The sequence below is a fragment of the Struthio camelus genome, chromosome 4, assembly GCF_040807025.1.
Source record: "Struthio camelus isolate bStrCam1 chromosome 4, bStrCam1.hap1, whole genome shotgun sequence".
Taxonomy (NCBI): Eukaryota; Metazoa; Chordata; class Aves; order Struthioniformes; family Struthionidae; genus Struthio; species Struthio camelus.
This window is the reverse complement of record NC_090945.1, coordinates 80,668,592-80,684,281: the sequence shown is the minus strand read 5'-3', so window position 1 is coordinate 80,684,281 and position 15,690 is coordinate 80,668,592. Positions and strand designations below refer to the sequence as shown.

The 15,690-nt window shown below is 43.6% G+C and overlaps 1 protein-coding gene across 2 annotated transcripts in view; it reads left to right on the top strand.

Moving 5' to 3' along the window:
• REEP1 (receptor accessory protein 1) overlaps positions 1–15,690 on the top strand; it is a 68,589-nt gene that overhangs the window by 14,121 nt on the left and 38,778 nt on the right. For both annotated transcript variants that reach the window (XM_068943699.1, XM_068943700.1), the window contains exons 2-3: positions 12,036–12,108; positions 15,237–15,313. In XM_068943699.1, the coding sequence (XP_068799800.1) occupies positions 12,036–12,108; positions 15,237–15,313 (150 nt within the window). The remainder of the gene's footprint in view (positions 1–12,035; positions 12,109–15,236; positions 15,314–15,690) is intronic.

The following is a 15,690-nucleotide window of genomic DNA, read 5'->3' as shown; positions in this document are numbered from 1 at the left end:
AGTGTGGAGACATTTTAGAATCTTGTGCAAACTGCCTGTGTTAAATCTGCCACACGCTTCTGTGAAGTAAACCGTAAATCAGAAATTTTTTAACTATCGGTGCGCTACCGGGCAACAAGCAAGTGTTACTGAGGGATTGATATGAATTTGGGAGGCTGTGCAACTGTCTCTCCTCCTAAGAGGTGTGTTAGGCATGAAGTGTGCGCACGCGCTGTACGCTGGTATGCTCCAAGCCAGAAACAGCGACTACACCCTGCTCAGCCCTAGCAAGTTGCAAGCACAACAGATGCAGCATTTAGATATCGTCACTGCGACTTGATGGATGTCCAGCCGGGGGAAGCTCAGCTGGGCCTGTGAGAAACCAATCGGTAAAATAGGGGTGAGAGTACTTGCCTATTTCCCAAAGGCTTGGAGAGAACTGATTGAGGGTGGTAAGACACTTAGAGAGACACTAATGTTTTTGTGCCTAGGGTCTGCCTGTGCATCCAGCTATAGCCCTGAAAGGTTTTTTAGAATTTGTAGGTCAGAGAAATTAAAGCTCACTGAATACTGGGGGTGTATGTTGTCCTCCTACTAACACAGATGAACCTTTGAAAACACTGAATATGAGTATTCTTAGAATCAATTTCATTTAACCTTTCATTTAACCTGGAAAATACAATGATCTTCCAACTTCTGAAGGCTGAATTTAGACACGGTAGTGGAGACTGTCATTTAGGGAAGCCTTTCAGATCAACTTTCGGCTCAAGCAAGGATTTACTGGAGATTGCTGCCTCTGACCCTTTAAAAAATTATCATATCCTGGCTATTAACCATGTGTATGAATAATTTACTTTCTCCACGAGATATGCAGCTCTAGCAAAATAAAGGATGCGTCATCATATCTCCAGATACGTGCCCTGAGCAATGGCGTTTGTCATAGAAGTAAATAAGCTGATAATGACCTTCTCACTGCTAGTGGTTTTATGTTAAGAGTAGATCATGCGACAGCATTATCACAAAAACATTACATTTTGCAGCCACAGTGCACAGAGAAAAGACACAAAGGCTTATGCTGTGAATATGTGGCTGTAGAGATAGGGGGACATCTAGCTGTCTTTCCTATAGCTCAAAAAAATGGCTAAGCGGGAGAATCAAAGTAAGAGTGTCTGTAAATATTCATTTCATCTTCCCCATCTCCCCTTTTTAAGCTCATGGCTGAATGCAACCTAGACCAGTAACAGAGGTAAGATAATGTGGTACTGTTCTTCAGGTGCTTTCCTTTGCAGGCAAGTTCTTTGTTTTATAGGAAGCTCAGTGAAGTTTGTGCTACTGCAACTGGTCATTTGGAGCAGAACAGAAGAAACATTTTACCAAGCCTCACTGCCATGTGACATCCATTATTGTCATAGCATGACCCCTGCTTAGCTCTTCAGGGACAGTTCTGCTTGCAAAGGAAAGGGTGTGGTGTGGCTGGCAAGAAAGTTCTCCAGGCAGCAAGGAAAATTCTCCTAAATTTATTCGGCTGAAGGTACTCTTAATTCGAGGAGTGCGTCCCTGGTTGTTCTGCACCTCTAAAGAAGGGAAGAGTGCAGTGATGTTCTCCAAATCTGCGTATAGGATTGGTTTAGTAAGGGGATTTGTCAGCAGGTTGAGGAAAGTGATTGTCCCCCTCTATTCAGCACCTGTGAGATAGCATCTGGAGTAGTGTGTCTCAAGGTGGATAGTGGGCTGGAGCCCATGGCATGCCAGGAGAGATGAGGGGGCTGAGTGTGTTCAGCCTGAAGAAGAGAAGGGGAAGGGGAAAACTTATTGCTGTCTTCGATGACCTGATGGCTTGTTATAGAGAAAATAGAGCCAGGGTCTTCTTGGAGGTGCACAGTGGAAAGATGAAAGGCAACAGACAAAAGTTAGAGCAAATGACATTCAATTTAGAAATAATAATAATAAAAAAAAGTCTTCAAAGTGAGGATAATCAAACACTAGAGATGGTGAAATCTTCACTCTTGGAGATAGCTGAAAACTCAACCAGACAAGGCCCTGAGCAATCTGATGTAACCTCAAAGTGGGTCCTTTCTTGGACTAAAGATCTGCAGAGATCTCTTCCAACCGAAATTATTCTGTGGTTCTATCCTAAAGGAAACGTTTCTGTTTCTTATATTGCACTTCGCATGCTTTCACATGAGCACTTTCCAGTTGTGCTTTAAATTGTATCTGTCACATGAATTTTGTTCTTTTTCTTCTTCTTCCCTGGAGGGAGAGTGTATGGGGAAGAAAAGTATGTTTACAGTGACTTGGTTTACAGTGGTTTGATCTGGTGTTGACTGAGGCCTTGTTTTTTAATATCTAAGCTGCTCTTTGTTGATATGGGAAAAAATGGGCTACAGATGTGCATCCCAGCAGGGAATCTGTGCTGGTCCTTGGGTGCGCTGGCTAGTCCAACTGAGTATTCGCTAGTGATCCCAGGCTGACATACGTAATCACCCATGCCAGCTGCTGGCACCACAGACACAGAGGCCCATGTGACGCATGATCTGACTCCAGTTGCTGGCACTTAGGCCTCCATATACACATGTGCACACGGAATAGTGAATCCTCACCCAGGAAAATAGTTAGAAATGGAGTTTAGTGAGAACACGGGACAAACCATACTATCAGGTGCAGGCCATGGCCAGACAAGTGTCTTGTTTACAGGCAACTGGCCCCTTTTGTCCCCTTCTCCCTGTGTTTTCCCATGCTTGTTCATCATCTTGATCCCTCCCTCTGCCTCTGGTTCCACCCCGAAACATCTCATAATGAGTCTCGTGCAATCCCCAAATGCTCTTCTCCTGTATCCTGTAGTGCAGTCCCAGTTCCCTGTAGACAGTGACCACCCTCAGTCTGTAAGGTGATTTGGAGACCCTTTCCCATTGACTCGTGGTGATGGGTGGCACCCCGGCCCATGGGGCTGATGGCTGTCCTGGGGCAGCCCTGGCAGGGGCCGGGAGGGGGTGTTATTCAGGTTCCCCCACCTGCCATCGTGCCTTTGTGTGTGTGTGTGTGGGAACCAGCTTTTTATCACATAACCTGAGCCATACCATTAAATGGTCATTTTTCTTTTAATTTCTTTTAAGTAGAGATGAATAATTTTACTGAGTTCAGGGGTGTAGCCAGGAGCTCTGATTGACTGCATATTAGTGATCCCTGGCTCCAGGACAGTCTTGTTTCCTTCTGATTTCCTTTCCTTTATGTCTAAGTTAGACTGGAGGCTGCTCTGTATCAGTTTTGCTCCAGCTGGGGATCTGTCCTTCCATGTTTATCTCTGCTGTACCATGCATTTCATTAAGATGCTGTTATTATCTGCTTGAAATGGAGGGATTAAAAAGGATGAATGAAATGAGAAAAGACCCTTGAGGAAGGAACTCTATTAAATTCACACGAGAAATTCTTGTAAAACATATATGAGAAAAAAATGGAGGTCTGTCTTTTCCAAGCTGTGTGGCAGTCTCATTTTTCTTTCTTTCTTTCTTTTAATTTTGCAGGTTCTAGTAAAGACAGGTCTCAGCCCCTCTGTAAAAGGTTGTTATGGCACCCAAAAGAAATGCCAGTTTGTGGCTGTGGGCCGTGAAGAGAGATGTGGTTTGCATGGCCGGTGAACTCCCTGCAATGTCACAGATGTTATATATAGCATGTGGCAGTCTGATACCAGTACAAACTAGAGGATTGGGATGGTCTGAGTATTGTGAAATTACATGCAGAATCATCTCGCCTTAGTTTTCCTGCAATCTTGCTTTAAAATTGGAGTGATGGGTACTGTTCATATCTCTTGTATGATCACAGGAAGGTCCCAATTTCCTCGTCATTTGCCAAGGGGAAAAAAAAACATGAATGAAATGGAAATAATTAGAAATTAATGGAAACGAAACGTGCTTTACCACTGAGACTGATGATATTTATAAAGCACTTTGAAATCCTCGTTTGAAATGTGTTATCAAAATAAGAAGAGATGTTTCCAAGTGTTGTTTTCAGCTAACTAGAACTTAGATACCCAGCTCTGGAACGTAACACTTACGACTGAGATGGGTCCCGTGTGCTTTCCATGTGGCTGGTCCCTCCGGATAAGTATTTGGCCCTGTAGTTCTTCAGGTTAACGTTGTAGAGTCATTAGAGGTGTAATAAGTTAAGTCAGTTACTGTTGCAAGGAGTTATGCTGTTTATTGTTTATTTGCTAGCTTATTTTTCATAAAAATGTCCAGGCAGTAGTAAAATTTTCTCCCTGGGCTGACCCATTCCTATACCAAACTACCTGCCTTGACTAGTGTAGAGGTAGAGCTGGGGCTTCCTGTCATCTTTCAAGAATTTATGGAGTTATTTTTTATTCACATAGCAGCAGTTACAATAACTCTGAAATAATACTTACAGCATGATCTTTGTGTTTTTATTTGATAATTACGCAGAGCTTCTTTCCTGATATGCAATCCACATTACTTATACCTTTTTTTAGCCTAAAAATAAGGTTACGTATTTGTTTCTTTCCCTTTTGTGTCATGAACCTATCATAAAACAGTAGACTAACTCACCATGCCGATTTTAAAACATCTGTCATCTATAGAATATAATGTCAGTGCTTTGAAAAAAGCCTTTTTCCACATTAACATCCCATTCCACAGTCAGGAAAAACAGCCCTTCCCATGTAAAACATGCTGTTTGAGTTTTCAAATTGCCATTTATTTGGCTTGGAAAAAGACAGAGTTCTCAGGGCAGGAACTGCACAGTCAACATTGGATGGGGAAAACATTACGGATGCAGTGGATGCTAAGTTCTGTCTTTTCAGGGTTGTGAAGCTTGGTGTCTCTGAAGATCTGCCCTGATCACATAGGAGAGGATATTTCTGTCTTAAAAAGGCACGGATTTTATTCCCCTCAGTATCACACTTGGAATTATTCCTTCTCCTCAAAAAGGGTCTAAATGAAGTGGTGGGCTGTACAAGGACTGGGACTTGGACTGCTTTTTCCTCTGGGCCTGCTGAGCCGAAGCACGGAGAGGAGAGTGAGGGGAGGAGCAGCAATGGGATGAATGCCTCCGATGAGGTCCGTGAAACGCTATCTCTCACAGGCAGCTGCTCAGAGCCTCACCACTTGTGCCAGCACAGTGTTCCTATCAGCCCACAGCTCCTCTCCTCGCACGACAGGTCAGGAGTCCCACACCAGCACTACACGGTCTCCACACAGACCATTCCTTAAAAGTGTTACCTTGGTAGCAACCAAATTCCCCTTGCTCATCCGAAGCCCATCTTCACTGAGTCAAGCGACTCTACTGAAAGCAACGCAAAGCAGAAGAGACCAGCTTACTAAGCTGTCTACCTGCTGTAAATTCACTTCCTAAAATAGCTGCAGACCCTTGAAGTTTTTTTTACAGCAGCTAGCCTGGCCTTTTCTTGCTCTGAAAGACTGTAAAGAAAACCTTGAAGAGTTAACTTGTAGGTAAATGATGGAGTTCTGCCTAAGTTTGAAGATAGCCTGAAACAGTAGCTCTGGAAAGAGTGAATTAGCCATTTAATCTTGGTTGGGCTTTAATATGAAACTCAGGGGTGGCAGTGTAAATATCAACGTTGTGAGCCACTTTAGTGCTGGTGGTTTTAGTAGAAACTGTCTTCAGGTGCATTATCTTACAATCCCAGTATTTTGCAATGCTCTCTCTTGTTATTTTGGCATTTCTGCCCATTATAGGGAGTGGGGAAAGGGAAAATCACATTTTATTTCTTGAGGTAGGTAATGGTGTGGGATCTCAAAGCGGACAAATGTCACAGTAGCGTGATAGGATTGCCCATTACTGGATCCTCCCTAATTCAACAGTCTCATATTTTCTGCAGGCAAGGTGTTGCTAACCTTTTTTTCTTATTGCGGGAGAGACTCTCAGTCCCTAGAATTGGGTTGACGTTCCCTGGGCCCCCTGGAATGGCTCTGTGGGTCTGCTATGGTCCACGGATGTCCGTATGAAGTTAAAAGGCAGCAGATGCTAAATCAATGGTCAAGATGTAGAAGACTCAGGGGAGGATGGGAGAGTGTAAAATGACTGTCATCAAGCACAGGGCGAGCAACTGCCTTCCAGTTAGTGGTTCCCTTGGGTGACTGACTTGCGTATCACAAAGGAGGCTGGGATTTTATCCAGAGGGAGCTATGTGCTGAAAAAGGACATTGCTGCATTGCTTGCAGCCAGAAAAGCAGATTAGCTTCCTTGTGCTCACTACAGTTGGAGGAACTGCTCTCCCCGGCTTGTCAGGGACTCTCCGAGCACTAAGTGCTAGCCAAGGCCACTTCCTCCGCCAGTCTCCCTCGCTCACATCTCTTCACCTGTTAATGTCTGGCTCTCCTCCAGTTCCTCTGTGAGGAGCGTCCCGGCCATGAAAAAAAAAGGTGGCGTCAACTGGAGAGAAGAATGTTCTGCTTTGAGAGGATCAAGACTGCTTAAATTAGAGCTATCAAGGACAGCCCTTGCTCCAGCTATTTCTGCAGTAAGGACAGTTGAGCGTCCCTTTACTTTGCAGTTTCACCAGAAGGAGTGATTAGGTTTCACCAGCCATTAGCTTACAGTAGCTAAGTCGAAGGGTGAGGTTTGCTTCTGTCGTATCCCGGCTGAGGCGACCTCCGTATGGCATACAGCCAGAGAAGTCGGGAGTGGATCTGGATGGAAAGTGGAGTGTTTTTGTGTTGGACACTGAATTGTCTTGGGCCTGCTCTTTGTTTCCTTGGTGCTGTGGGTGTGCATAATGCTTCAGAAGCAGTTGTGAAGGCAAGATCTGAGTGGCTCAGAAGAGCTAACTAGGTTATCAACCAAGGAGATGGGAAGGAATGCTTCCTACAGCAAAGAGACTTGCTGAGTGAATGAGAGGAGCTTTATGCCTTGGTAGTACCCATGGAGGTGGTACGTGCTTCTTGCCCAGCGATGTGGGTGCAGCTGCACAGCTCTGCTCAACAGCACTGTAGCAACCCCATGTGAATATACTTGATTTCAGTTTCAAATGTAGTTCGAAATGGCCCTGATTGGTCTTGAGAGGTGTCATGGCCCAGCGTTTTCCTCAGGGGGCTCTTTTTCACTGAGGCACAATACACCCCTGGTGTTCCCACCATGTATTAGGGTGCCATCCTGGTGTTGCCGAGTAGCCACATCTCCTGGGGTGGAGGTGGCAGACATGGTGTCACCTTTGGAGATGGAGGGCTGAGTCCCTGGCTACCCTGGAGCCACTTTGCAATATCTGTTCTGCTGTAAAGTGACCACGAAGAGTCTGTAGGAACCATCTCCCAGGGAATACCAGCCTGGGGCCTCTGCTCCTCTGCAGCTGGTGTTTCCTTCACCCCAGTCACTTCTTGGATATCAGACGTTTGGCCTGTAAAGTGACTCACATTAACCCTTTCCCTGACCTTGTGCTCTGCTTATTTTCACATTCGCAGCTGTTGGATTTAAACTGGGAACTTTGGATGCAAAGACAGTGCTGTTTATTTTTAATCTGTGGCACTGTGTGAACATTAATTAGGACTGATAATAAAGAACACAAACCTAATGGCACCCTCTTGGCAGTCCCAGCTAAGAATCCTGGCGTGGCGACAGCTCAGCTGCTGCTCAGTACATAAGAAGTACGTACTAGCCAGTGAACATGTTGAGAAGACCGAAATATTTCGGCAATTCTTAAGTGTATCCATCCGTGCATTCGAGCAGAAGTGTGTCATCTTGGCTGCTGTGCGCTGATGTTGCGGAAACATTAGTTATTTACAGGGGAAACAAGGGCTATTCTGTTTGTGTTGTAGTATTGCAATGTGCTCAATGGCTGTGCAGCCCAAACATCGGGGGGCTCTGCTGGTATGGCAGCTAGGTGAGCAAAGCTCAGATGGCTTAGGATTTGAACAGCACCATGCTGATATAGTTGTAACATTAATTCTCATCCAGAAAATACCTATATGGCTAAAAATGCTCACGAGAATGAACGTGCGGGTGTTTCTGAGGTTACTTCCGAGTTCTGGCCAGTGCCCCTGGGAATCACTGAGAGTCTTTCCATTTATTTCAGTGGCTGCTATATTAAAAATGAGAGTTAATTTTACATATGAATGGCCGCAGGACCAGGGCGCTCGGGAGCAAAATAGCGTCACCAAATCATCAGAACTCAAGATGTCACATGAAGACTCCTAATTTCTGGTGTCAGCTCCAATGCTGATCCCCAGGCTATGAGCTATATCCTGTTAAAAGCATCGTTGTATCCTGGTCGTCCATGTTTTGTGATGGTCAGATCACTGTACTTGCAACTGCACTGAAGGAACAGAAAGGACGTAATGTCCGGGACTAGCTGTGGCTGTACGGGTAAGTGGAGACAGGAAGTGGTTTGATGATGGTGCAGCAGCTCCCCTGTAATGTTGCAGAGACCACTAAAGAGAAGCTGATAGCTCAGTTGCTTTGATCTTCCCTTAATAACCAGGAAACCCCGTAGTACAGAAAGCTTCATCCTTTCCCATGTCATTTAGTGGTTAACTGGAATAACGAAAACAAAAAACAACCTCCAAATCCTAATAGTATAATTAAATAAATAAATGCATTTAGTCAGCGCCATGACATACCACGAGGCAATGAGTACCACAGATTAACTCTTTGTGATAGAGAGGGTTTTCTTTTCCCTTCTTGATGACTTTGCAGTAGGGATAGCTGCGTTGTTTTTTCTGTACTGTTTGGGTATTTTGATGCTTCCCGGTTCTAAGCTCGGTTATTTGCCTTTGCTGTAAAAGAAACAACTGCAATATTTACAGATGCCCTTACAGATCTCTCCCAGTATGTTTCCACACACTTTCATTGCCCTTCTCCTTTCCACTTCTGTTTCCGCTGTGTCCCTTTAGACAAGGGATGACCAGAAGTGCACTTGGCAGTCCAGGTTGAGGAATGCTGCTGTGGAGCATAATAGGATTATAAGATTCTCGGTATTAATCCTTATCCCACTCTTGAGTCAGACTAACCTTTTGCTTAGACTTTTGCCTCCTGTTGCACAATTAGCTGACTCTTCACTGATTTCTTTACAGCAGCTATTTTATCCTTTCTCAAGGCAGTTATAATTGAGGTAGACCTCCAGCGTGGAGCAGGGTAAGAATTGTTAGGTTGTTGTGGTTATTTGTTTAGTGCTGCAAGTGAGCTAGTCCTAACTCACTGGTGAATGTCACTAGTTCCTTGCCTTTCCCTGTCCCCTGAGGGCCCAAACTGTAGAGACGCACCTCTGAAGCTTTAAATGTAGTAACTACTACGTCGAGCTTTGGGAGACCCTGGTTTCTTGATCGAGACGTCTGCTTCTGCTTTTGCACGGAGGGTAAAAGAGCTAAGGCTTCCCAGGGCACATAGATCACACAAAAGGAGATTTGAGAGCTGGAAATGGGTGGGATAGGTGAAAAGGGGGGCTTGACACTGTATTTTTAGCCTAAGGAAATGAGGCTTAAGCAGTCTGTCTCTCCTTTTCTTACAACTTTTGGATCCACAAAGCAGTTTCAGCCAAACTAAATGGGTCAGAGGAGTCTCAGTAAATTTCTATACTATTCATAAAAACCAGCGGCGGGGTAAGAGCATATCTCACAGCAGCGTCCACCAGATAAAAGCAGTTAGTTACACAGGAAACTTAGATGAGGGAAAAGAAAGAGGTATTGTCTTAAGGAGGGAAGAAGAATGGAGGGAAGAGATGGAGAATTAATGTGTATATATAAATTGAATCAGCTATACTCCTTAAGCCTGACCCAAGCCCAGTGAGGACAGTAACCTCAACAGACTTTGGGACATATCCACGTGCAGGTGTTTGTCTCCATAAGCTTGAACATGCTTTACAGAAATGCATAAATGCCTTTATCTTCATTTTTTAGGGTGTACCCAGAGATTAAGTGACTCCAAGCCACTAAGTTACAGCAGCGTCAAGGCTAAACCACTTTTCATAGCAGAAATAAATGTCCATATATGCAGAAAATGCATTACAAGGGAAATTCAGTGAAATCTCCGACTCTGTTTTGAGCAGAGCGCATCACCTTAGCAACTGTCCCTGGCTCTGCCTATGCAAGCATATTGTGGGATTTCCTTCCCTCGCAGGAATTTTTTCAAGTGTTTACTGCCTGTAACTAACTCTATCCTAGTGATCCTGTAAACTTGTTTGCTTCTTCAGGATTCAGTTACTTTCTGTTATCAGCATAAACTGAGGAAGTGAGTATCAATCATCCAGTGATCACTTGCAGGAAATAAACCCATGAGATAGCAGCCTGCCGGGGCTAAGGAGGAAGGACAGAAACGTGGTACTTTTTATAAGTAGAGCCAAAAATATTATTCACTTGCCTGGTTGTTTTGTTGAATAGTGTGGAGCTTTCTGTCTTTCGTGAGCATTGTCTTCTTTGGATTAGGTCCTGCTGCCATTGAACTTGAGGGAATACATGTTATTAGCTTCATTGAGAACAGGATCAAGCCATTGTCTGTGCTCTTTTTTTTTTTTCTTGCCTTAAACAGTGTTGCTGCTTGCTGAGATATTGCAAGGGAGGATCAAGTGTTTGGTTTCCCAGAATCTTCTTTCTGGGCATTTGTATCTAGAACCTGCATATAGCACAGTCCCAGAGGGTGAAATATATTCGGAGCTGAGTGTTTCCAGCCAAGCTTTTTGAAGCCAGGGTAAAATACTGAATCTTCTCACTCAGTAGCTGCTTTTCTGAAGTCGGCGTTGTGCTTCAGGTTTTGCTGAGCTATGGTACAGAAAGCATGATGAATAGCAGGCAAAACATCTTCGGTGACTGCTTTGGAAATCAAGATATGTGCTGGCTCATTCCATTCTTTTGCAAATACCTTCTTGAGCTATGAGAGGTACGGTGGTGCACCGTATCCCAGAAGGTAAATTTTTAATGTCTTATGCACATAATGGACTCAGCTGTAATTATGAGTCCCATGGCACACAGACGCTACCGGCAGAACGGAAAAGATGACTGCAGGTCCATGTGGCTCCACAATTAGGGACTGAAACATTGATCGTTTCCATTCCTAAGAGCAATGGAAACTGCTGTATGAATTTAAAGCAAAAACTCCGATGGAAAGAGGGATATTTGCAAGCCAGTAAATATTCCCCTGCAATGTTTTAAGTTCAGGCTTTGCAGCATCATCCTACTGCATTGAACAAAACTAACTGAAACCTGGGAACAGCAAAGTGGTTTTGACAAGCCAGTGCCGGTGTCTAGAATAATTGAAGTGAATAAGCATCTAGGTAGTGATGCAGAGAGGAGTGATTATAAAAAAAAATCAATGTTTTTTCCCCTCTCTGGTGCTATTTTTAACTTACGGAATCTTACTTCTGTTTTTCTATGAAATCTTGAAGCTGACAGCATCCCTTGCAGACTTGAAACTGAAAGGAAACTATCTGAAAGAACAGTAGGAGATTTGGGATTTTTAGGGCAGATCCTGTTGCTATATCGTGGTGGGCAAATTTCTCCTTCTGTGGAAAGCCCAAATGGACCTCACAGAACAGTGCAGGGCTCTTCCCTTTAACAGGTTTAATGTAGGTTAAGGCCTAGCATTCACACCAAGGGCCAGTATAACCTGGGTGCTGCTTTGTGCTCTGCAAGCTTTTCCGGTATTTTGAACAGAGATGGAAGGAATTTCAGACAAATGGTTGTCATTTTGCCCTGTCTCTGAAAGCAATGCTCCTGTACTCTTGATGTCACAATAGATTATTTTAAATCAGATTTTTCGTTTCCTTTTAAGCATGGTGGTCTTATTTTTTTGTGTGTTATATGACAGCTGTCATAGGTCAATGTCCATTAAATGTGATGTGGCCTTGTAAGTTAGAGCCATAGAAACCATTCCAAACGGGAAAGACAGTTTGGATCACAGCTCTTCATTCATGCTACTGGCAACAATTTCTTTGCATTCAGTGATGCAAAATCAGTCATATACTGTACTTAGTGCACTAAAGCTTAAATCTTAACATTTTCTACTAACGTAAGATAAGTGTTTAACAGAAGGGAAAAAAATCTTTCTCTGTGACAGGAAATCAATTTAATCCATTCGTTGTTTGTTTGTTTCTTTTTCAGGCTGATATTTGGCACTCTTTACCCTGCATATTATTCTTACAAAGCCGTGAAGTCAAAGGACATCAAAGAATATGTGAGTAACGATATTTGCGACTGTGCCGCGGGGTTCGTTTTCTAAGATTGCTCCTCACCACATTGTAAAGTTGTCACCTGAATTCTGGGAAGGCTCAAAAACCAGGGCAAGGGGACATCTGGCCTGAAGGCTGGCTGGTTGACTGCTAGGCAGAAGGCTCACATTGGGAGACTTAGGTTTCTGCTCCTGGCTCTCTTATGGAATTGATGTGCTCTTTGACAAATCCATCCTATTTCTCTGGTGTTGCGAGCCATATGCAGCTGACTTAAAAGGTGGTTGCCATCCAGAGCTTTGCATGTTTTCCTTTGTTTCTGAAGAGCGGCATAAATCAAAGCCTCTTCAAAAAGCCCTGAAGCTTCTGCTGCTTGTTCAAAAGAAGGATCATTGAAGCAACTCGAAGCAGATATGACTGAATCCTGAGATACAAATATCTTTCCTTGTGGAGTGACCTATTTACAGACAGCTCTGACGACTGGGTGTGCTATCTTGTTCTTCTGGTGAAAAATCTTCCCTCGGCCCCGGTTTCTAAAGGCGGAGGTGCTGTTAGGGAAAGTGAAATGTGGGAGAATCAATACCTCTTGGACCCCGTTGGGGTCCTATAGGATTTGCAGTACCCTTCACAACCTAAGCTCTTTGTTTACTTTGCTGAACTGACTCCGCCTCCAGATCCTGACTCTTCAATCCTCTCAAGATCTCAGGGGTAAGGAGCCCATTTTCTCCTCTGGGTAACGGCTTAGATGGCTATCCCATTAAGTCCTTAGTGCAAACTCAAACTGTGACTCAGAGTGGCTGCTGAGGTTTGTCCAGTCTATCATTCCCCTCCTTCAGACGATTATTTGGGATATTTTGAGAATCACGTTACCCAACACACCAGATACTTGAGGAAAAAATGTCCCTGCAGCCCTTGTACAAGCTGTGCTTCTCAGGGTTGGTGCATCCCTTGCTTGGAAGTGCTGATGCTTGTGCTAGCATCCCCAAGCAGTGTCTGCTGCTGATACTTAATGTTTTTATAGTTCCTTTCTGCAAAATTTTCCATTGAAGAGTGCACTTCCTGCTGGAAATTCAATTGCAAAAGAGGAACTTAGAACAGATTTATGGGGCCATGACCCTAATTTGGGAGCAGTGATCCATCAGCTAGAGGTCCAGTGTAAAAAATAAATAACTCTAACATGGTAAAAACTTTCCTGTAGGTATACCTGTACTAGTCTAAACTTATGTCACTATAGTTTATTTTTATTTTGTTTGATAATAGCCATTTGCATACATGGTGTTTTAGGCTGATCTAAGCCCATCCACACCAGATTTTGGGTTGTGTTTAAAAGTTTTGCTGGCAGTGGTGTCTGACAGCACTGTGCTGGCAGTGAGACTTTATATTTATATAGGGTTACAGCAGTTATACTGCCAAGTGCCTGGGGAAAATGTCTTCCCGGGGCAGCTTCTGCCAGCTTTTTTACATAACTGTGACTCCTTTAAATGTCAGGGGAGCAGGTATATAGCTGGATGACGGGTGCTCAGGGAAGAATTGCAGTACTTGTAGTCAGATGGGGACACGCTACAGGTACCATCTACAGCGCTGCCATCAGGGGAGATGCTGGAGCAAGAGCTGGTAAGATCCAGGATGGTTGTCACCTCCATCATCCTTCTCCAGAGCAACGCCTGGTTTGGGTATCCCTCTTGAACTGCCCTGTTTCCAGCCTTCTCTCGTTCTATTGTAGTTATCCCAGCCTCAGTTAACGTGATCCAATATTCTAATTCAGAAAAGGTCTAAAACTCTGACACCTTTTCATAGGTTTTACTTCATCAAGCTTACAACATTTCAGCAAAGCTGCTTAGGATTATAGGGTGCATTTCTGTCATTAAGCAGTTACTTTTTCCAGACAAGAATGTCTATTTTATCAAATTGGAATTTTCCTTAGGAATCTCCATTTTCACATATAACCATCAATTTTCTGTTAAATTAACAACTATTGCCTTACCATCCCTTTTCCTTTGGAGATACTGATCCTGAAAGCTCTTTCAAACTTTCAGTTTTACAATTTTTCAAAGGAAAAAGATTATTGGAGGGAAATAAAATGTTTCTCTCCCATCTCCAGTATTTGGAAATAACTGCACACATCACCTCTGTGATAATAGCGCAGCAGAAGAGGAGCACCACACCACTTGATAGAAGTTAGTGGAAGTGCAGGTGGCGTATGGCAAATACGTTGTTTCCTTCCAGCCCAAGAAGAACCAATACCACATACCTCAGTATAGTTTAGGCCCTGCTTTTAAATGCCATTTACTGCTCAATGGCAAAAACCCCCGGACTCTTGATTTACTCAAGATGCTATAGTTTTCCTGACCAAGTCACAGTCCCTAAAGACTCTTTCCTTGTCTGTCACTACCACCATAGCAAAGGCCTCCCCCCATAAATCATCCACTGCAGAGTCCACCCCACAGTAGCATTACTGTAGTTGAACACAGTGACAGCACTGTATGTGCTTTCAACACAAATGTGAGGTAAAATGCTCAGGCTTAAGCCCTAGGTAAAAGGTATTTAAGCTATTGCACTTGCTTTATCAATGCAATGGATCTAAAGGTATTTATGTGGGTAGGTATCATGGAGCAACCGACACACATTAATTAATTAATTTGTGATAAGTTGATTTTGTGTGACCCTTGAATCATGGGATGGGCAGATAGCTCTTTATTTTTTTTCTGGCTATTTTTCCCTGTCTGTGGATATAGTATAAGTAACTACATTTTGTCTTAACGGCAATTTGGCGCCCACCCTGCCTTTGGTATTAAGATGAGCCAGATGAGATTTTTAATGACCTGCGACAGAGTCGTAGCCTTCAGCTGTCCAGTGGAGCTTCCTCTATAGGATCAGTGAATCAAAAGGTTCTGCCTTTTGGGGAGACCAATCCTAAGGGCCAAATTCTTCCTTTCCAAGGGCTTGTGTGGAAATCTGATGTGTCTTTTATGCTGAGGTGAGAGAAACCCAGGAATCATATTCAAGTCCTTAGTAACTATAAATGTAGGGAAAAAATGGCCTTTTTTTCTGTGAGGGTTATCATCTGCGTTTGTGTCTGTAAGATATGGTTTGCACCCTCTGGAAAAATGACATAACTACTGCTTTCTTTTGCCAGGTCAAATGGATGATGTACTGGATCATATTTGCACTCTTCACGACAGCAGAGACATTCACGGATATCTTTCTTTGCTGGTGAGCACCAGATGGGAGAGGGTCTCTGGAATGAGTTGGAAAGAAAATGAAAATGTTTATAAGGAAGAGGGGCACCAAGGGTGCATTGCCTTCTGAACACAGACTTAACAGCCATCAGGTGCATAGAGGTATTTTGTCTGGCAGGTCTGTGCTTCCTTTCTTAGTGTTGTCATACGAAAAGGAAGAAAGAGGCTGGAACAGCTCAGAAGTTAGTGAGAAATCATTACAGGAGGCTCTGTCCCATGCCTGTAGGAAATAGAACTTTGTCAGAGGCACAGCTGATAACTGAGTTGGATGTTTCCAGAGACCATCACAGAAAAAACAGTAGCTTTACCTACAGGCACAAATCTGGGCTTACCTAATTGTGTTCTGCAATA